The 23,160-nt window shown below is 36.2% G+C and overlaps 1 protein-coding gene across 6 annotated transcripts in view; it reads left to right on the top strand.

Annotated features, from left to right (window-relative positions):
* Positions 1–23,160, top strand: part of Cnot4 (CCR4-NOT transcription complex subunit 4) — a 114,042-nt gene that overhangs the window by 73,978 nt on the left and 16,904 nt on the right. For 4 of the 6 annotated variants that reach the window (XM_052721154.1, XM_052721153.1, XM_052721155.1 and 1 more), the window contains exons 8-10: positions 2,037–2,094; positions 7,733–7,982; positions 9,268–9,765. In XM_052721154.1, coding sequence (XP_052577114.1) covers positions 2,037–2,094; positions 7,733–7,982; positions 9,268–9,765 — 806 coding nt within the window. Of the gene's footprint in view, positions 1–2,036; positions 2,095–7,732; positions 7,983–9,267; positions 9,766–14,517; positions 16,278–23,160 lie in introns of those variants that run through there. The other 2 variants (XM_052721158.1, XM_052721157.1) reach the window with 1 other exon arrangement.

The raw sequence follows: 23,160 nt of genomic DNA, 5'->3' as shown, positions 1-23,160 counted from the left end.
CATTGTCACTAAGGAACAAAGGAATGTAAAATCCTAAGCATTGACTTGGTAAGTTAGGAGAGGGCAAAATTTGTCTCAGTATTTAAAGATCACAACAGAGGCCCAATTATATGACTTACACTGCTTGTTTACAGATAGTTTTGAATTTTGGTTTCTATGTATTTAAAATAAAATATTAAATTTAATCTTGACTCCTTATAGTTGTCAAATCTAATAACTTGAAAGACTTAGGAGACTTGATCCCTTTTCCACTGTGTCCCCTCTCTTTAGTCCCTCTTGTTAGATCGCCATTCACCAGGTGTCCCATTTAGCTTTCTGCTGCTGACGTAAACACCATCAGCAGAATTTTGCAACTTGAGGAAAAGCTTATGGCTTACAGTTTATCATGAAGGGACATCAGGACAGGAGCTGAGGCAAGAACTGAAGTAGAGCTCATGGAGGAATGCTGCTTATTGGCTTGCTCTTTATGGCTCACTTAGCTTGCAATACAACCCAAGGCCATCTCTCCAGGAGTGGTACCACCTACAGTGGGCTGGGCCCTCTGGCATCAATCATTATTCAAGGAAATGCTCCATAGACTTTCCTATAGGCCAATCTGATGATGCCTATTTCTCGGTTGAGGTTCCCTCCTCCCAGCTAACCCTAGCTTGTGGTCAAATTGACTAGCACACCAGGTGTTTGAACTTGGACTGAGCCAGTCTCTTTAGAGATAATAACATTATGCTTTATGTTGTCTATTTTATTTATTTATTTAAGTAAAATAGACGTGCTTATATATTTAGCTTTTGAGGAGTTACCCTGCTCTTGATTTCAACTGTTCAGGTTAATTTAAAGATATTTACTCTTGGAATAGCACTTAAAAAATGTTAACAAAACTTTTTTATGAAAATGTGTTTATAAATTTTATATATAGGGTTTATACATTTTTTGATATGTATTTATTTATTTGTGTGTATGTGTTTGTATATGTGAATACATGTGGTAGAAAGAGAACTGACTCCACATGCACGTGTGTGCACACACAAACAATAATAAATGTTAAAAAAAAGTTGTTAAATATTGCTAATTTCTATTGGTCTCTTTCTTCTGGCCTCTGTCTCATTTTCTGTCATTATTTTTGTTAATTCAGACTATCTTTTTGTTTGAACCAATGAGTTCCGAATTATATGAAGTCATTTGGCATACGCTGTTCCCACCTTTGATGCTCTTCTTGTCTTCCATTTCTCCTCTTAGAGTATAGGTCTTTTCAGCATTTTCTGTTTAAACAGTCTGATAGCTGACCGTAGTGTACAGCTGTTAGATTCTCTAGTGTAACTAGCAGCGTCTCTGTACAACAGATGCTTAGGACTCAGGTTGGGTAACAGCCCTTAAATTTGTTTAGAGCAATTTGTTTGTGTGTTTCTATGCACATATTTGGGTAGTAATACTTTTCTTCATGTTTGAACTAAGTGGAATTAGTTATAGAAATTATGTAATTAGGTTAGTGTTAGGGCTTTTTATTTTGTCTTTGAATGAGACACCTTAAATTTTATAATTTATAATTTCTCTTAACCATTGTACTATGTTTTCTCTATATGAAGATAAATTTTTATTAAAGTATGTATCATTTATCTTGCTTTTATGTGTAATATACACACTTGCCTTCTCTTCCTAGAGATAGGATTATTATTCATAGACGTATTAAAAGAAATGTATGGATCCTAGTCGTCTGTAGTGAGCATTTCTCTACTTTCTGTCCTCTGTCAAACATGTAGAAAAATAAGTTAATCACTGTTTCTTTTTGTCATTTTCCCCTTCTCCATTAGCCACTTATTTTGGGTGTGAGTTTCATAGGGGGAAGAGAAGGTTGAGACCTTCCCTTATATGTTTTGAACCCTTAATATTTTACATATGGTCTTGCATCATAGTACCTCAAAAATATTGTTAAGTTGACAAAATGTTTATTCTTTTTACTTTGGGGAGTTTTTGTCGGGGGTGTGTGTGTGTGTGTTAGAATGACTTACTCTTCCTTTTACTCAGTTTGTTTTCTTTTACAGCCCCATTGACAAACCTTCAGATTCTCTCAGTATAGGGAATGGTGATAATTCCCAACAGGTAAGATTTAGATAAAATATTTCATTTATCTGCTATAACCTGAAAGCAAAGCATTTTTAAAAAACACTTTTGTATAAAAAAAAAAAAAAAATCGAAGCCGGACGGTGGTGGCACACGCTTTTAATCCCAGCACTCAGGAGGCAGAGCCAAGTGGGTCTCTGTGAGTTCGAGGCCAGCTTGGTCTACAAAGTGAGTTCCAGGACAGGCTCCAAAGCTACACAGAGAAACCCTGTCTCAAAAAACCAAAAAAAAAGTAAAGAAAAGAAAAGGGAAAAAAAATTAAAAAAATACTTTAAATACCGACATAATTTAAAAATACCATAATGGACTGCTTTGTTAATGTGTAATAGATAGCTTCTTTTCTGCATAGAATGTATAGGGCATAAGTTGGTCCCCTCCCTTTTTTTTTTTTCCTGTTTTTTTGCTCCACATCCTCTCCAGCTTGAGCTGTCACTTGTGTCATTGATCTTAGCCATTCTGACAGGTAGGTGTAAGATGGAATCTCAGAATCGTTTGGCTTTGCATTTCCATTATGGCTAATGACAATGAATATTTCTTTTAAGTGTTTCTTTTTTTTTTTAAATTTAATTAATTTATTTTATTTTACATCCCCACTACAGTTTCCCCTCCCTCCTCTCTTCCCATTACCTCTCCCCACCACCCCCAAATCCACTCTGTTTCTGTTCAGAAAGGGTCAGGCCTCCCATGAGTATCAACAAAGCATGGCATATCAAGTTGTGGTAAGATTAAGCACCTTCCCTTGTATTTAGGCTAGGCAAGACAACCTAGCATAAGGAATAGGTTCCCAAAAGCCAGCCAAAGCATTAGGGACAGCCCCTGCTTCCATTGTTAGGAGTCCTACAAATAGACCAAGCTACACAACTGTCACATGTCTATGTAGAGGGCTTAGGTCAGTCTATGCAGACTCCCTGATTGTTGCTTCAGACTCTGTGAGTTCCTATGAGCCAGGTTAGTTGTGTCTGGGTTTTCATGTGATGTCCTTGACCCCTCTGGCTCCTACAATCCTTCCTCCCTCTCTTTAACAGGTTTCCCTAGAGCTTGGCCTAATGTTTGGCTGTGGGTCTCTGCATCTGTTTCCATCAGTTACTAGACGAAGGTTCTCTGATGGCAATTGGGGTGGTCACCAATCTGATCACGGGAGATGGCCAGTTCAGGATATATACCCACTATTGCTAGGAGTCTTAGCTAAGGTCATCCTTGTAGGTCATCATGGGTTTTCCTTTGCATGAGGTTTCTACTTGACCCTGAGAAGCCAACCATCTCTTTCAGTACTCTCTCCCTCCATCCACCTCCCCAACCTGACCCCACTAGTCTGTGAATTGTAGCATGATTATTCTTTACAGTAATATCCACTTAAGAGTGAGTACATATCATGTTTGTCTTCTGGGTCTGGGTTATCTCACTCAGGATGATTTTTTTTTTCCTAGTTCCATCCATTTGTCTTCAAATTTCCTGATGTCATTGTTTTTAACAGCTGAGTAATACTCCATTGTGTAAATGTACCACATTTTCTTTATCCATTCTTCGGTTGAGGGGTATTTAGGTTGTTTCTAGGTTCTGGCTATTACAAATAAAGTTGCTATGAACATAGTTGAACATACCTTGTGGTAGGTATGACTGAGCATCCTTTGGGTATATGCCCAAGAGTAGTATCTATCACTGGTGTTCTATTCAGGAAGTGGTCTCCTGTGCTAGTGTGTTCAAGGCTATTCCTACTTTCTCTTCTATCAGGTTCAGTTTAACTGGTTTTATGTTGAGGTCTTTGATCCATTTGGACTTGAGTTTTGTGCAGGGCAATAGACATGAATCTATTTGTATTCTTCTACATGCCAACATGCAGTTATGCCAGTACCATTTGTTGAAGATACTTTCTTTTTCCCATTGTATAATTTTGGCTTCTTTGTCAAGTTAGTCTCTTCTTAATAACAAAAATTACATTGATAACCACATACTATTGTAGAGTATCATAATGTACCAGTATCTTTCAAGTCAGCTACAGCTTTTTTTTTTCATTTTTATTTATTTATTTTTCTATTATCAGCTTGATACAGTACAAATTCTTATCCTAATAATGAAATGTTTCACTGAGGCTTGCCTAGGTGATTGAGTAAAACCAAAACTTATTATAAACCACAGTCATCCTAGGGTCCCCCCTGCTATGTTGCCTCCCTGGTTCTGTGGGTTGCAATCTGATTGTTCTTTGCTTTATATCTAGAATCCACTTATGAGTGAGTACATACCATATTTGTCATTCTGGGTTTGGGTTACCTCACTCAGGATGATATTTTCTAGTTCCATCCATTTCTCTGCAAATTTCATGTTGTCATTGTTTTTCTCTGCAGAGTAGTACTCCATTGTGTATATGTACCTCATTTTCTTAATCCATTCTTCAGTTGACAGACATCTAGGTTGTTTCCAGGTTCTGGCTATTACAAATAGTGCTGCTATGAACATAGCTGAGTATGTATCTTTGTTCAGTGTACTGGATTTATGTTGAAGTCTTTGATCCACTTGGACTTGAGTTTTGTGCATGGTGACAGATATGGATCTATTTGTAATCTTTTACATATTGACATCCAGTTATGCCAGCACCATTTGTTGAAGATACTATACTTTCTTTTTTCCATTGTATAGTTTTGGCTTCTTTGTCAAAAATCAGATGTTCATATGTGTGTGGATTAATGTCAGGGTCTTCAATTCGATTCCATTGGTCTGTATGTTGGTTTTTATACCAGTACCAAGCTGTTTTTATTACTATAGCTCTATAGTAGAGCTTGAGGTCCGGGATGGTGATGCCTCCAGAAGTTGCTTTATTATACAGGATTCTTTTAGCTATCCTGGGTCTTTTGTTTTTCCATATGAAGTTGAGTATTTTTCTTTCCAAGTCTGTGAAGATTGTGTTGGGATTTTGATGGGGATTGCATTGAATCTGTAAATTGCTTTTGGTAAGATTGCCATTTTTACTATGTTAATCCTACCTATCCATGAGCATGGGAAATCCTTCCATTTTCTGATATCTTCTTCAATTTCTTTCTTTAAATATTTAAAGTTCTTATCAAACAGATCCTTCACTTGTTTAGTTAGTGTTACCCCAAGGTATTTTATATTATTTGTGGCTATTGTAAAGGGTGATGTTTCTCTGATCTCTTTCTCAGCCCTTTTATCATTTGTGTATAGGAGGGCTACTGATTTTTTTGAGTTAATCTTGTATCCTGCCACTTTACTAAAGGAGTTTATCAGCTGTAGGAGTTCCCTGGTAGAATTTTTGGGGTCACATGTATACTATCATATCATCTGCAAATTTGTATCCCCTTGATCTCCTTTTGTTGTCTTATTGCTCTAGCTAGAACTTCAAGTACTATATTGAATAAATATGGGGAGAGTGGACAGCCTTGTCCTGTTCCTGATTTTAGTGGAATCGCTTTGAGTGTCTCTCTGTTTAATTTGATGGTGGCTAGCTTGCTGTAAATTGCCTTGATAACCACATACTTGTATAGTATCATAATGTACCAGTATCTTTCAAGTCAGCTACAGTTTTTTTTTTTTTTTTTTTTTGGTTTTTTCGAGACAGGGTTTCTCTGTGTAGCTTTGCACCTTTCCTGGAACTCGCTTTGGAGACCAGGCTGGCCTCGAACTCACAGAGATCCGCCTGGCTCTGCCTCCCAAGTGCTGGATTAAAGGCGTGCGCCACCACCGCCCGGCAACTACAGTTTTTTTTTTAAGACACAAATTCTATAAAATAGCTTGAAAATCTGTTTATACCTTGTATATTTTGAGTTGACATTAAATTTTTTTTTTTAATGAGCTAAAAGTAATTGGGGCTGGATGTTCTTGCAGAGGACCTAGGTTTGATTCCTAGTACCTATATGGTGGCTCACAGTCATCCTACCCCTTTGTTCCATGGGATGCAGTACCCTCTTTTGACCTCTGTGGATACCATGCACTCACGTGGTGCATGCACATACACACAGGCAAAACATTCATAGACATAAGATAAAATAAACCTTAACATGTTTTTTGTTAAAAAACAAATTAAAGTAGTTACAAGATGTAATCTTTAGCATATAATCAGTGTTAATATTTTTCTTTCTCTTTTTTATTTTGAGACAGGGTCTTATTTATAAGCTGATTTTGTATTGGCTCTGTAGCTGAAGCTGATCTTGAGTTCCTGAGTCTCTTTCCTAAACCTCCCAAGGGCTAGGTTTACACACATGTATAACATGCCTAGTAGTTTTTTTCAACTCAGATATATCTAAGAATCGTAATATTTTGTACCCATCATCATATTTTGATCACATCATGTTTTGATACTAGATTTAGAAAATTCTGTTTTAGAAAATACTTAGGCTTTTCAACAGTTAGAAATTTTACATCATTTTCTCTTCTTCTTGGAATATAATATACCTTTTTCTACTGTCATCACCAAGTTGTAGCTTAATGCATTGTACTTCCCATAGACAAATGTAGGGCTCATATGGCCTGAATCTGTACCCTAGGTACCCACATAAAAGCTGAGTGCAGCTGGGCAGTGGTGGCACACGCCTTTAATCCCAGCACTTGGGAGTCAGAGGCAGGCAGATCTCTGTGAGTTTGAGGGCAGCCTGGGCGACAGAGTAAGTTCTAGGAAAGGTGCAAAGTTACACAGAGAAACCCTGTCTCAAAAAAAACTAAACAAAACAAATTATAAAAAAAAAAAATGCTGAGCGCAGTAGCATATATCTGCAACCCAGTATTGGTAGAGCAGGGACAGAATTTGGCACAACTGCCTAGATGATCTCCAAGTTCAGTAAGAGACCTTGTCTCACAAACTAAGGTGGAGCATGTGTAGGAAGATACCCAGTGCAGATTTCTGGCTTTTGTATGAACGTGTACACATGTACACGTACTCATATGAATACACACAAACACACCAAAACAACAACAACAACAAAACCCCTCAACACCCCCTCCCCCCATACACACACAGAAACCTCACAAATAAGCTTGTACATTTTAACTGAAATATTTTTCTATGGCAAGAGTTGTTTGTTTGTTTGTTTTGGTGTGGTGCTGGCCATTGAACCTAAGGGGTCTTACTTGTACTAGGCAAGGCTACAATTATATTCCCAACCCTATGAGAAGGATTTAAATACTCTTTTTCCCCTGTTCACTTTGTATTAGTAGTATTGAGTTGATCAAACAGCATATATCGGAGTCATCTCAATAATTTTTCATGTATGAACATTGGTAATATTAAATAAACTTGTGATAATCTTAGTCATCCTTTTCATTTTCCCAAGACATTTTGTATAAATAGTACACAGATAGAGGAGGAGAGGTTTATACTGTCCCTCACACCATGGAATTAAATACTATAGAATCATATAAAGATTGAGCTTTGTAATAAGCATGAGGTTTTCTTTTTTTTTTTTTTTATTTGTTTGATTAGTTGTTTGTTGCTTTTGCTTTCGATGCTGGGGATTGAACACAGGGTCTTATCCAGCCTCCAGAATTATTTTTTAATGATTGTTTGAGAAAAACTTGGTTAGATCTTCATTTTGGTTAATTTATTGTAAATGTTTTCAATTGTGGTTTATTACAGTACACACTTAGTTTGACTTCTTCCTCTTTCTTTTAGATATCTAACAGTGATACGCCTTCACCACCACCTGGTTTATCAAAATCCAATCCCGTCATCCCCATCAGCTCATCCAATCACAGTGCAAGGTCTCCTTTTGAAGGGGCAGGAACAGAGTCACAGTCATTATTTTCAGACAATTTTCGCCACCCCAACCCTATACCAAGTGGGCTTCCTCCTTTTCCCAGCTCTCCACAGACACCCAGTGATTGGCCTACAGCTCCAGAACCACAGAGCCTCTTCACATCAGGTATGTAATTACCTAGTATTAGTAATCAGACTCACAGAAATTGAGAGACTTATGGGATATATTTTGGTTGATATACTTCTATCTTGTTTTCTTTCAACTCCCTTTTTTAAAAAAATGTAAATTATTTAAACAACATTGTATTAGTTGTATTGCCTAGAAATTACAGTGTTGGAGAACAGATTTATCTAGAAATTATTTGTTTTTATTGAAAATAATAAAAAAAAATGTTATTTTCTGAAATAAAAACTCGCTGCTCTGGCTGGGCATGGTGGCACATGCCTTTAATCCCAGCAGAATTAGGCCAGATCTCTTGAGTTCCAGGACAGCCAGGCTATACAGAGAAACCCTGTCTCAAAAGCCAAAGGGAAAAACAAAGTTACTGCTCTGGGAGTAACTTAGGAATTAACATTTTAAGTCAGATTTGTGTTTATATATTCAAATTTAAATCTTTCCCTAATTGTCTGATTGACAAATAAGTAATTTATTTAGTGGTAAAAGCTAAACTTTGCCCCTTTTCTGCTATTCTGTTTTTAAAAGTTTTGACATGGTTTATATTTGTATGAGGTTTATACTTTTACTCTTTTGGAAATTATGTTTTAACTGATATCCAAAGCACAGTGCGAGCCACCTGCAGGAACTTTGGTGTCTTTTACTACATAACATTCAGGTGAAACTAGACTAAAGAATGGATTACATTCTCTTCCTTGAAGAGGCTTGGCTTTGTCGTGCTGGTTTCGGAGGTGGCTGCCAGCCAGTCTTGGTGGCAGTGAGTGGCCAGGCAGAGCATCGGGTTAGAAAGCAGAGAGCACACCCTTTCTCTCTTTACTCATCTCAGTTTTATATCAATCTGGAAGACGGCATAAGTTAATAGACTCAGTAGCACCTGTGATGTAGACAATTAAAAGCATATAATTAGATGTTTAATTTATTTTAGTATACAATATAAGAATGAGCCTTACTAGATAAAATTTTTTAGACTATAGTACTTTTAATGACATGCTGGTTTTGATTATGAATTGTTGGGTATAATCTGGGTAGCAGAGAAGTTTTTCCTTATCGGCACAACCAGCCTATATCATTCAGTTTTTTAACTTAATAATTTAAGAATGAAATCACTGCTAGAAATTTATGAGGTCCTCTGGAATTAATGATCTTGCATTGTTTGTTTTCTATTGTAATGTAGCATGCTTCACACTGGTTTAGACTGTAATGTAGGATGTTTAATATACTCTGTAAAGATAGACTCTTTATTTTACATTCATCACTCTTTTTCTTCTGCTGACAGAAACAATCCCAGTGTCATCATCTACAGACTGGCAAGCAGCATTTGGCTTTGGTTCTTCTAAACAGCCAGAGGATGACTTGGGTTTTGATCCCTTTGATGTCACTCGAAAAGCCTTAGCAGACCTGATTGAGAAGGAACTGTCCGTCCAAGATCAACCTTCCCTGTCTCCCACATCTCTTCAGAACTCCTCCTCACACACTACAACCGCCAAAGGTCCAGGCTCTGGATTTCTGCATTCTGCTGCACCTACAAATGCCAACTCTCTTAATAGTACCTTTTCAGTCTTGCCACAGAGGTTCCCTCAATTTCAGCAGCACCGAGCAGTTTATAATTCATTCGGTTTTCCAGGCCAGGCAGCCCGCTATCCTTGGATGGCCTTTCCACGCAATAGCATCATGCACTTGAACCACACAGCAAACCCCACCTCAAATAGTAATTTCTTGGACTTGAATCTCCCGCCACAGCACAACACAGGTCTGGGAGGGATCCCCATAGCAGGTAGGTTCATTTGAAGCCTCTGAGAATATATGTATCATTCATGTCTTCAGGTTGCTGGGTGGTTAGGGAAGAGCTACTGGGTAACAAGAGTACACAATAGTCTTAGAAATTTCTATCTTTAACCTTTTTTTTTTTTTTTTTTTTTGGATTGAGTGAATGCCTTGTAATATGGAGCTTTATAAGGATGGTGGAGTATTATACCTACTTAGTGTTTGGAAGCATTGTATTGAATAGGATAGTTACCAGACCTTCAGATGATATATAAACACAAAAACGAAAAAGAAAAATTGGGCTCTGAAATTATGGTGTTATAAAGGCCAACACCATAGTAAAAATATCTTGTGTTATATTCTAAAAGTAAAGTGGTTAAAGTTTTTTTAAATCAAAAATAATGAGAGCATGAGGGATAAAGCCACTCTTAACTGCTATAGCAATTACTTGTTTTGACTGATACATACATGCACACATCAAAACTGTGCCATATGCGTGTATAGCAATATTTGAGAACTTCAGTTATCAATGTTTTATAAACATATTATATGTCACAGACATACTTTCTGTGAAAAATTGTTTAGGAGAGATTTTATCTATTAGTTGGCTATGTTTTTATTTCTGGGATAAATTAGGGATAAAATAAATTAGGATGAGTAAGGTAATACAAGTTTGATGCCAGAGGACTTCTGGTTTTGTACTGCTACCCTTGAAGGTTTCAGAATTTTGGGGTTTTAAGATCCTATATAACAGTTTTAAATGAACTATCTTGGAAAGAAGTCATTCTGGTTAACTGTTTTCATTTAATTTGGGCTTTAGAGATGATGTGATAAAGCTTGTCCCCCTCCGATTCTCTTCAAGTAGAACAGAATAGTTCTCACCCTGTTGTGTACTCATGCAATTATTTTCATCCCTTCCATGACCTTTAAGATGTGTCATTAAGGCATAGTGTCATTACAGTAGTGTACTTTTACCACTAAGGCACTCATGCTCTTGTTTTTTAGCAAGTTGACAGCTAAACTTAGAACCATCAATAGTCATTGGTTATGTTCCCTTAGGGCCAGCAGCACTTCATGTTCTAGACAAGTAGCTAGGTGTTAGTTTGTTGTTATGGATATAGTGAAGTTTAACAGTTGAAACAGTGAACTTAATTTACACATATTGGAGAACACCTGCTGTAGTGATTTGTATAGTTGATGGGGTTCATGATACCTTGCTCATTGAATTACACTAGGTTGTAGGGAATCCAGAGTAGAATTTTTCAGTCCTTTGCTGTGATATCCACTGTCTTAATTTCTACATGCCTTTTCCCTTTCTTCCATTCAGCATAGCATACTAGAATGTAATTTTGTTTGAGTTTGCTTTGTCTTAATAATTTAGAAGAAGACATTTTAATTTCTAGTAGTGTTCCTTTTAGCTGGTCCTGAAAGTTAAAAGTTAAGGTCCCCTTAAGTATGCCAAACATTTAAAAATAGAGTAGTGAGCCAGTTATGGTTAACATTTCAGTTCCTTTTTGCCTAACAGTGAACTAGGTCATGTGGGAAATACAAAAGTAGGGAATACAGATGGTATTTCAGGTAGCTGATAATATATTTGAAGAGTTAAAGTGAAACTCTATGGCAAATTGGCTAACTGTATGTGTGGTCCTGAAATCTGAGAAACAGTGTAGGTAATCATTGTTGGAGAATTTTTTGAAGAAGTAGAAATTGATTTATAATGTGGTGTCTTGAATTTGGGTTCTCAAAGGAGAAAGGTCGTTTATGTTGATGGAAACCTCCAGAATAAAGGCATAGAGACAGATACTGTGTGCTATTACAGTAAGCAGAACTGTCTTTTATAACAAGAGGTGTTTTTTAAATTGTAGGGATGAGATAAACAAGAAGATGAGGCGCTCTGGTAGAGAAAGAGAGAGCACATGATATTGGACTTTCGTTTTTAGTTGTACACATTTGGTACCCTTGGTTGACTTACCACATGTCTATCTGTTATTACAACTTCTGAGTTGTTATTGTTCATTAGTACCCAGCAACATTTCCAAATGTTTCAAACAAGTAAATATTTTGGAATATCAGCAATGAGATATCTCTGATTTGTTAAGTACAGACCTTTTTGTGTTAGGTTTTTTTTTGAATCTTCACCTAAAATAGATAACTTTATTTTTAAATGTAGCATTAAATTATAATTCTATCCTTTGTTTTTCCCCCCTCCCTTTGCTTATACTCAACCACAGAACATTGAAAACTTTTTTTATAGGTGCTAAAAATGAAGTCACCAACTTAATTCTGAGTCATTATTGTATTCACTGTGGGGTGGAGAGAGAGTTATTTCAGATTTTCAATATTTGGCAATGCAGTCTTGTTTGGTATTTAAATGGTGACTTATAACTAAGCTTGCTATTAGATTATTTTTAAAGTACTGAAGACTAGAGAAACTTAGTTTTAATTTACAAAAAAAATATTAAAATTGTTAAGAGTCACACTAGAATCCTGTTAGAGCTAGTCAATATTTGTCAGATGCCTCAGAATATGCTAATAAGCCTTAGAATAGTTACAGAATTGTAACTAGATGATTTAGGATTTTCAGTAACTATTATAATGACAAAAGAGAACATCTGAAATGCATCTAATTTGAAACAGTTTACCTGGGAATTATCTGCCTCCCTCAACCTAGATGTATTTGATTTGGATGACTGCCGGGAACTAAACTTTGCATCCTCTAGTCTTTATCATAGTGCCCTATTCAGCAGATCTGTTTGTTAATGCTTCACTAGTGGAGACTACGCACTGTTTATGAGGCCTCCTAAAATATAGTTCGAACTGAGTCTGTGTAGGAAGGAGAGGTACACATACTTACTCTTCAGCTGTGTAGAGCAAATCAGAGGTGGTAACCACCATGTCATGCAGATGCCTTGTCTGTCTACTATATATTTGTATTTAAATTTTTATTTTTGTTTGTTTCAGTTAATTATAAAAACATTGATATATCTGAAACCTATCATGGGCAGAACAGTTGCCAGAGGTGTGACAGAAATTCAGTTTCCATTCCTTTGTCTTACTGAAAATATTTTTGTGCTTTCAATTGGTTATTTCCTTTAGTACTTAAGTATTTTTATCAGTGTTTTCTGGGCTTGTTAAGTATCTGGTTTGCTAAGTCCAGAAGATAATTGAAATATTTCTGTTGAGTAGTTTTAATTGGTAAGTAAGTAGAAGGGATTCATTTAGATTTTTTTTATTATTGGATCCATGTACGTTTGTTCTAAAAAGTGACTCACTTTGTCTAGTTCATTCATTTTAGGATTGTCAAAACTGTATTCCAGCAAATTTAAATAATTTAAGGTTACATGTTCAGTTAGTGCTAAGCCAGGGTCACAGCCCAGATCTCAAAGTCAGTAATGGAAGTGGTTTTGGGATGCAACACTGATGCTCTCCTTTACAATTGAAGACCACTGTCATGTGCTTCAACTTGGCTTTTCCCCTAATTGACTTTTGCTCTCACATATTCGCAAATCTTTTTTTTTAAGTCAGCAGTATTTCTTCATGAGACAAATTGGCCAGGCTTAGGAAAAACAAATACAAAGAAAGTAGAATGATGCTTATTAACTTGAGAATCAGTCTCTTGCTTAGGTCCTTATTAGTATTGATGTTCTCACCAGGAAATGGAGTTTCAATTTGCTTTGGCACAGCCTCCTGCTATGAACTTGAGGGTGTAAGAGAGTTTGCTAATTGAAATAACCTGTCCTATGGATTGAACATTCTTTCTACAGTTTGTCAGTTAAGCTAACTTTCCAAATGTAGTTTTGCAGATTTATTTTTCAAAGAATTCTTTGCTAAAATGTTTTTACTACATAATGCTGAACCTTATTTGGAAAATAACCTTTAGTAAGTGTAAGTCTCTAAGCAGTGTTGTTTCAAGGTATTACTCAAAAATATTTGAAATTGTTTAGGCTTCAGATTTTTCATGTTTTTTTGTTAATTCAAATTTTACTTACCAGAAGGCATTTTTCTTTAAATTTTGTTTTTATAGTAACTATTTTCACAGTGACTATTGAGTTTTGTGTCATGCGTAAAGTAAGTTACTTGGAGTGAAATGATTATCAATTATAATTAGGAGAATTGGTCTCATTCATGTATAGTTTTCTGACTAGAAGTAGTCATCTTACTTTTCAGTCAATTGGATCATTGTACTGTTAATATTTTACTATTTTCTAATTACTTCAAAAGAACATAGTAAATTTCAGATGCTATATGTTAATTTAATCAATTAATATTTGTATCTAGTATTTCTTTTTTCCTTTTTTCCTAATATACAACTTATGCCTTTGAAACATGAGTTTATAATTTTCTTCTTTTAAAATCTATTTTCTCTCCTGTAAGTCAAATCTTAAGTTTTTTTTTTTTTTTTTTTAAAAACAAACTAGTACTTACTGCTAAGGAATATCTATGTAAGGGTCCAATTGGCTTGGAAAAGAATGGCTTTCCTGGTCTTTAATCTTTTCTTCTTTTTATTTATTTATTTTTGGTGGTGCATTTGTAATCTAAATCTATTATATTTGATCTTACCTTAAAATAAGGGTGTGTTTAGTTTATTTTTTAGGTACTTAAGTTAATATTTTAAAATTCATGTCTTGTTTCACACCCAGATCCCAACCATTAAGCATGTATTTTATATATGTATCAATATTCCAAATATTGAAATCATTTTTAAAGGGACTGTTAACAAATCTAGTCACCCGTAACTAGACCATGACTGACTTTTCCACAGGGGAAGAAGAGGTGAAGGTTTCGACCATGCCACTGTCAGCCTCTTCCCATTCATTACAACAAGGACAGCAGCCTACAAGTCTCCACACTACTGTGGCCTGACACCAGAACTGAGAGGAGAGGATTAGACTCTGGGGTGCTTGCATGGGCAACTGGATTTTTGCATGATTCCTTTCTGATTTTGCATTTAATGTATACACCCAAAAGAGCCGATATAAACGTTCCTCATGCCTACAACTAGTGTGTACCTCATAGTTGCTAAAGGATTTCTTCATTAGGCCTTTAACATAATTGATTAGCATAATAATTTTGGCATTGTTTCTCATGAGTGATAATATTTTTTACTCATACAAATAAACTTATAGTACTAATTAAGATCCCAGAGGAGATTAGCTAGACTTGTTCTTGCTCTATTATTGGAAATATACAAAAGTAATGGTAGTTCTTTGTTTTTTGGTTTGTGAAAAAAATGGTAATATTCTAATCTACTCCTGAAGTTTTTGAAACATTAAGATAATGTCTATTGCATTCTTTGAATCCTTGAAAAGAAAGAATACATATAAAACAAAACTGGTGGTGTCATTTAATGCTCAGAAAGATGTTGTCAGCCATTGTTTTTAGTTGCCTAGATTTATATCATATATTATGCATTACATGTATACAAACTGTTTTGTTCTTATTCATTTGCACATTTGCACTTTTCTTTTTGAATGGTTGTTAATTACACATAGATGGTTAAAAGGTAATTATTATGGCCTAAATGCAATATAATCTCTTTTCTAATGCACTGCCTAGTATACCAGGAAATGCCTCAAAAACAGAATTTCAACTTGTAGTTGACTTTTAGAAACTTGAACATGGGGTAAACATTGTATGTAAGTAGTAGTCATAGTAGTGTAACGTTTTTATTGGGCAAGCAGTAGTTCAGTAAGATCTGTTTGGAAATTTCATTGTTAAATAATTGACATGTGATGAAAGTACCTGGCCAGAATAAAACTTATAGTAGAAGAAAGAAGCTGGATGTCCTATAAAATGAGACCATATAAGTTGTAATAGATAACCTTAGATAATCAAAGATCAATGGAGTACTTTATAAAGGCATAATGTAAAGTGATGCTTTTGATAATACAGAACTTCTTGAAATAGCCACAAAAGTGATAATAAAAAAAATAAACTGAACTTAGTTCTGAGTAGTGGACAAAAGCTGATTTAAAAACTATCACCATAAAAGCATCTGGGGAGAAAAAGAAAGCCAGACCTCTTGAGATTTTTTTTAAAAAGTTTAAAAAGTATGCCTTAATTTGTGAAAAACAATATGAAAGGGATATTACAAATACCAAAAAGAAATCTAAATATTATGTTAAATCTAAGAATTTAGCATAATATTAATAATAAAGCATCTTATTTGAAGATGTTGCTAATGTTATATAGCATTGGCACTTTCTGGGTTACTTTTCAACATAAAATATGGTGACTTCCTGTTACATATAACAAAATAAATGGCTCCATCCTGAGGTATAGTGGAGTAAAGTGAAAATTTGTTCTTAGTTTTGTTTTTTGTGTTTTTTTTTTTAATTTTGTTGAGGTCATAGAATTGACCAATTCTCTACCTATCTAATTTGTGTTTTTAGAGTTCAGCATAAATATCAATCTCTAGCTTGCATTTAAAAGTAAATTTATAGCAACGTTATATGAAAGTCACTGTCTTAGAAAATACCAGAACAATACTGTACACTTATTAAATATCAGCCTTTAATCATATCTTAATTCAGTTATGGTTTTCATTTGACTATAAAACCTCCAGATTTTGCTATGTGTTCTATTGGGGTAAGGCTTCTGATCTTAGCTTTCTCCAATTTTGAAGCGAGCATTTCATTGGCTGGCTGCATTTTCTTAGAAGGCCATGGAGGGTGACTGGCTCTCATTTACTGACTTCTTTGTGTTGTGAGGGGTGCTGCTGAACAAAGCTGCTTTCTTTATCTTTCTGTTCTTTTTCATTCATAATTTGTACAGAGTATTTGTCCAGAGTTTTCCCAGACTTGCCCATAGTCCCTGATAAGAGTCCCAAGGCTGTCTCCTCCCTGCCTACTCTTGTCCCCCTTTACTTCAGACATAGCTATGAATTCAGGAAATGCTTCTTGAGCAGTTAGAATTCAGCATTACAACTATGTAGAATGGTTAAAAACTTACTTTTAAGTTTTTTGTTTTTTTTGTTTTGTTTTATAATTTCTAGACCTTGTAAAGGCTCACATTTTTGTTTACTATTTTTTTTTTTTTAGAAGTCCTTAAAGTCATAATTTACACTAAAGCACGGAAGAAATCATGTGGTACATAAAAGTACCATTTTATATGGTGGGCAAATTTAACCAAAATGGTGGGAAGAATGAGGAATTCTAAGCAGCTTTGGGTTTGTCGATACATTCTTGTTTGATGGATTTTATACTGGGATACTATTAATTTCACTCCTTTGGCCATTATAAAGTGATTAGTCTTTTCCTTAACACGGGGATTTTTAACCTGGAGTCCTAGACTCTTAGAAGGTATATGTGAAATGATGGGTTTGTGTATATGAACATATGTTTGTTGTTTAAGGAAGATTCATAGTTACTAGATTGATAAAGAGTATGGTGACATTCTCCCTCTCTAGACGGTTTCAAATGACTAAGAAATGACTGCCTTCAAATGCCTTTAGCCCTGAAGGAAATAGAGTCCCACCCCAGTTGACTTTTAGCTCTGGAATGAGAAGATTCCAGTAGAAAATATTTTACTTAATAATGATTTCTTTTTCATTCCACATTTTGCATTTTTCAGATGGTACTTTGGTACATTCTTCCTCTTATTTCAGCAAAGCATTAATTAAATATTTTTATTTTGTAAAGTGACCTGAGCTAGATCTTGAGGAATACAAGATTGAATAAAACATACAGACACCAGTCTAGTGACAGATTTATTTCACATTATTTTCATTGATACTCTTACTACAACAGCCACAGCAATCCAGACTCATTCCATTAGTCTTATTAAATCTTAGTAGACTAATTCCATTAACTATTCGGACAGTGGCAGGGTGTTAAATACTGATACCTCAGTTCTAAATTGTGTTCTGATTTGGAGGGAGGTTAAAAAAACAAACAATAGAGAAGACATGTTCTTCATTCTATTTTATACATGTATATGCTCATTTCTCAGCATCCTGCAAATTGAATCATGTAATTGTGTTTCTTTGAAGTAAGCCACTTTAATGCATTTTGTCTGTGCATACTTGTACTGACATAGTTTATTTGTATGGTATTCCAAGTACCTTCAAAACTGCCAAAACTTTCTTCTGTTCTGACACAGCTTTATAGGGAGGTACACCCAGAGATGCATTGCTGCAAAAAGCCCAGAGAAAGGAAAGAATAGTAGGAGCATTTGAAATCTAACAAAATTGAGCACTACTATGGGTGGGGGTGGGGAGCTTTACTTGTAAGGTTTTAGAGTTTCTCTTTTTTTGATCATGAAGGTTTCTCAAATCTGTTTAATTGACTTAAAAGATGAAAACATAGTAGCCTTTTCTTTTTTATTGAAAGAAGTAATCTATATTCTATGAAATAGACAAAGTCAGACATCTACTGGTAAGCCAGCACACCTGCTCTTAGTACTGTCTCTCTCCCTTGCTGAATGAATACTCACTCTGTAGTGTGTGCAGATATCACACAAACATGTTTAGGGAGTAAATCAGACATTGTGCCAATTTCAAATCAAAACAGCAGGAGCTTGAAAATGAGCTTGTTTTTGAACTGATAAAAGGAACGTTTTTATAAAAGGTGGGGTGTTGCTACTTGTGAAGAGGACTACCATTTAAATTAAAAGGAAGGGAAAGTTGGTACAGTAAAGAAGGACTGAGCCACCAACCAGAAGGACCAGGAATTAGACATGACTGAGGTATATGGGTTCAAGTAAGCTGAAGCCTGGAAAGTGATGAGGAAGAGAAGTATGATGGGGCGGATGCTGTAGCGTTTGGGTGTGGTATAACACTGTCTTAGCATTTTAAGAGGTTAATTTGCAATTAGGACAAATTAGAATCTAGTTTCAGGATGCCATTGTTGACCAGTGCAAATAGATGGCTTGGACTAGGCTAGGTTTGGCTAGGTCTCTAATGACCTTTTAAAACCAAAATTGCATAAAATGGTCCAAAATGGGAGGTAGATATTTTTTTAATTTTTATTTGTTCTTCTCTAATGTAATACATCCCAACCACAGCCTCCACACCCTCCAATCCTCCAACCTCACGCCCTCCCCAGATCCACTGTTGCTCCATTTCCATTTAGAAAAGAGCAGGCCTCCCAGTGATATCATCTGAACATGGCATAACAAGATGCAATAAGACTAGGCACAAGCCCCTCATATCAAGGCTGTACAAGCAACTCAGTAGGAGGAAAAGGTCCCAAGAGCAGGCAAAAGAGGCATCAAAGACACCACCACTTCTACTGTTAGAAGTTCCCCCCAAACCCATAGCTAAACAACCATAGCATATATGCAGAGGACCTAGCTCAGACCCACATGTTCTCCTGGTGTGCTTGACCCCTCTGGCTCCTACAATCCTTCCTCCTTCTCTTCTGCAGGATTTCATGAGCTCCACCTAATGCTTGGGTGTGGATCTCTGCATATGAGGAGATAGATTTAAAACAAAACCAAAAAAACAGGATCTCATTGTTTGTTATTCATTTCAACACTACTACCCTGTTCTTTTGTATGAAATCTAAAAATCCCTGAATCACCTTCTACATCACTCAAATATTGGTTAACAGAAAATACAATACCGGCCTCTTCTTGACTATAAGATTATTATTGTTATTGTTATTATTATTCCAGCTGGCCTCAAAGTCACTATATTGCTGAGGATGACATGGTACTTCTGATGATGACATGGTACTTCTGATCCTGCTGCCTCTATCTCCTGAGTTCTGAGTGCTGTGATTATAGACATGTGATACCATACCCAGTTTTATGTAGTGCTAAGCATTGAACCCAGGGTTTCATGCTTCACCAACTGAGAGCTACATCTTCAACCCCTCTCCCCATCTCCATATTCTAAAAGACAGGATCATATGATGTATCCCAGGCTGGCCTCAAATTCACCCTCCTCTACTTATCTTGGCCTCTGCAGTGCTGGATTTTCAGGTCTGTCCCATGATACTCAGCTGAGGAAAAAAGTTTGTGAGATGAGGTTTCCTTTAGAGATTTGGGGTTTACACACCCCATATTTATTAAAGAATTGTTGTGTAAAGATAGGGTTGTGCTTAGAAATTTTACGTAGTTTCCAGTATATGTACTTTTAAATGATTCTTGATTCAACATAAAGTTCAGGAGTGGAAAAAACAAACAATTGGGAGATTAATTAGAAGGTGAAGAGGATGAAGACATAAATTCAAAATTATAACATTAAAATATCCAATATTGCTGGGTGTGGTACCACATACCTTTAATTGGGCCCAGCACAGAGGCAGATGGATCCCTGTGAGTTCAAGGCCAGTTTGATCTACATAGTAAGTCCCCAGACAGTCAGGATTACATAATCTTATAGTCCAGAAGAGGCCAGTAAGGCATTTCCTGTAAACCTATGGTGTGAGTAATGTGGAAGGGGATTCAGTTCCTTTAGATTTCATGACAAAGAACAGGTAGTGTTCAATGGATGACAAAGAACAGGGGTTTGGTCAGTGTGATGGCCTCAGTGCTAAGTGATGGATGAGAAGCAGAGAAAGAATGGTGGGTTGTAGGATTGGAAGGACAGCTAGCTTTTGTAACCCCTGTATGGTCTCCACCCTATTTTCTTCTAGTCTTTTTTGAGAGTGTGAAGTTGATCTGAATTGTAGAGAGCATGATGTTGCCTGTAGAATCCCAAGTCCAGTTTCCTATAAGTCAAAATGACCCAAAGGCAAACTTCCTGAAAGAATGATAGGAGCACATGAAAGGGGAGTACTGGGGAGGGCCTAGAAAAAGCCAAGGGTGAGAGGAGTCAGGTTTGAGGAAGCTCTGTAAGTGCAAAGGAGTGTTTGGAATGTTGGGGTCAGAGAGAATTAGGATGGGGTAGATGTGGGACATGGTGAATGTGTTAAAGAGCCCATTGTTAAACCAGAGGCACCCAATTTCAGAAGCAAACTAGAAAGTCCCAGCATAGGCTTTCCATTTATGAAGGCAAAATATTTCACACAATTGGATTAGGTTATTTTGCTTAATTGTAAGTTAAGAGCACATTCATGGAGTAGAGAAAAGTTAACAACCTCACTATAAAAGACAAAAATATTTTGGTAATTTTCTCCAATGAGATTATATTGTGTGAACAAATAAAATCGATGAATTTGGGGGCTAATATACTTTTGGTCCTTATATTTTGTATACTTAGGTTAGTAATCTTTACAAAAAGTTACTGAAGTATAGTAGAGCAGGTAGGAAGGCGTGCGTGCGTGTGCGTGTGCGTGTGCGTGTGTGTGTGTGTGTGTGTGTGTGTGTGTGTGTGTGTGTGTGTTTCTTCAACTAATTAGTAGCAATACCTAGTTTGGAAGCAGCCTTAATTTTCTGGCACATGAGTGTTATTTAGGTAATTAAATTTGTTTCCACATATGTAGAATGAGATATCAGCTGTAGCACATGGCTCGACAATATTCCGTTTGTGAAACCATGCTGATTGAGAAGCCACTGTTCTTGGACCTCTTTACTAGACTGTGGTTTGCTTCTAGGAGAACTAATGTTACTACCCGGAGTTGCCTTTCTGTTACTGTGATAAAATACCTTGACAAAAGCAACTTAGGAACAAAGGCTTCCTTAAGATAAAGCCCATCATTTGGGGGAGTTAGAATGCAGGAGCTTGTGATAGCTGTCAATATTTCATCATAGTCGAGAAGCAGAGGGGAAGGAATTAATCATGCATGGTGTGCCCAGCTAGCTTTCTCTGGTTTTACACACCCCAGGACACAAACTCAGGGAATGGTCTACCCACTTTTAGGCTGAGTCTTCCCACATCAGTTAGTGTAACTAACTAATCCCCCATAGATGTGTCCATTGGCCAAACTGATCTAGACATACCTTCATTGAGACTCTCTTCCCTGGGTGACTTTAGATTTTTTCAAGTTGACAAAAGTAACCATTACACCATTTTGCTTTGCTAGCCATGAGGGGGAAAATCTACTTTCTTCCTTTTAGGTACCTAGAACTGAGGTAAGCCTAAGTAATTTAAGCTATTTGAAGAATTGACTGAAATGCCTTGAGTGTAAAATAGCATAAAATGTTGACATTGACAAGCCACCCCATTCTTCTTGGCAACACTTCCTAGACAGTGTTTGATTTCACTTGTAGTCCATTTCACACTGTTCGGATTATTCTAAAGATTCCAGGAAGCTCCAAACTGACTTTAGAACAGTGTTGACACTCCTGCTTCTTAGTCCCCAGACCCACCATTGTGTGGTTAATCCAAAAACATTAACCTAGAAACTCCCCCCCATCATATAATTTATAAAGCTATTAAAGTACCCATGCCTTTCTTTTTCATAGATGTGAAATTCATGTAAAGTAGGATTAACTATTTAAATATGTATGGGCACTGGCCTAGTACTGCTCTTTAATTATTTCATCGTTAGTGAGAATTTTGGCCCTTAATTGTTGGGGCAGTGTGATAATAGCTATATCCACATTCATTTTTTTGTTTTGTTTTGTTTTGTTTTGAGACAGGGTTTTTCTGTGTAGACCAGGCTGACCTCGAACTCACAGAGATCCAGCTGCCTCTGCCTCCCAAGTGCTAGGATTAAAGGCATGAGCCACCACTACCTGCAACATTCAGTTTTTTACCCAGTAAGCTAAAAGGTAAATAAATATCAGACTTTAAAATACTCATACCTCTTCACCACTTCAACTTAAGCTTTGTTTGACAGTTTTCGTTCCACCCCTCCAACCCCCTTCCTCAGCAAAACAAACCCCAAAAGAACAGGAGCGGAAGCCTAGATCCTCGTTTTTTTTCTAGTAACACTTGCCTGCATAGTTTTCAAATGGTGATAGCAGCCTCACTGTCTTTAGGATGCTTAATTAGTGTCCTGCAGGAAAGGCTTTACTTAGCCTGAGTGTGCATGAGGCTTTGAGTGTAGCGCCTGTCTGCATGTGTAGATTGTAGATAACATAATTGTCAGGTAAATAATCCTCCCTACCTGATGACTATAGTAGAGAAATAGGCTTGTGCTATTTGTCTTTGATCTCATGTCCTGATGTGTTTCATTCCATTCATATATTTGGGATTAATGCTGTCTTTTAAAAATATTTTCTGTCTTTCCATTTTTGTTTTTTCCAAATAAAGATTTTTGTATTACAATCTTTAGTACAAAATTTTGCTACTAAATAAGACCATTCCATGTCACTCTTTAGAAAAATCTATGAAAAAATAAGTTTTGAAGATTTGTATTACAAATGAGTTCTGATAGATACCACAACCTTTTTTCTTTTAAGATACCATAGTCTTTAGCAATTGTCCTTGTAAGGATCAAATAATAATCTAGTCTCACGATTTTTTTTTTTTTGTGGTCACATTTAAACAACCATTTAGATCTCTTTAGTCCTGTCTTTATTTTCTTTTATACACACAACTCACTGGAGAAAAGAAACATTAAGATTCTGAATT

The sequence above is a fragment of the Peromyscus californicus genome, unplaced genomic scaffold, assembly GCF_007827085.1.
Source record: "Peromyscus californicus insignis strain IS unplaced genomic scaffold, ASM782708v3 Scaffold_6__1_contigs__length_162567912, whole genome shotgun sequence".
Lineage (NCBI taxonomy): Eukaryota > Metazoa > Chordata > Mammalia > Rodentia > Cricetidae > Peromyscus > Peromyscus californicus.
Note: the sequence above shows the minus strand (reverse complement) of the source record. Positions and strands in the feature narration are given on the sequence as shown.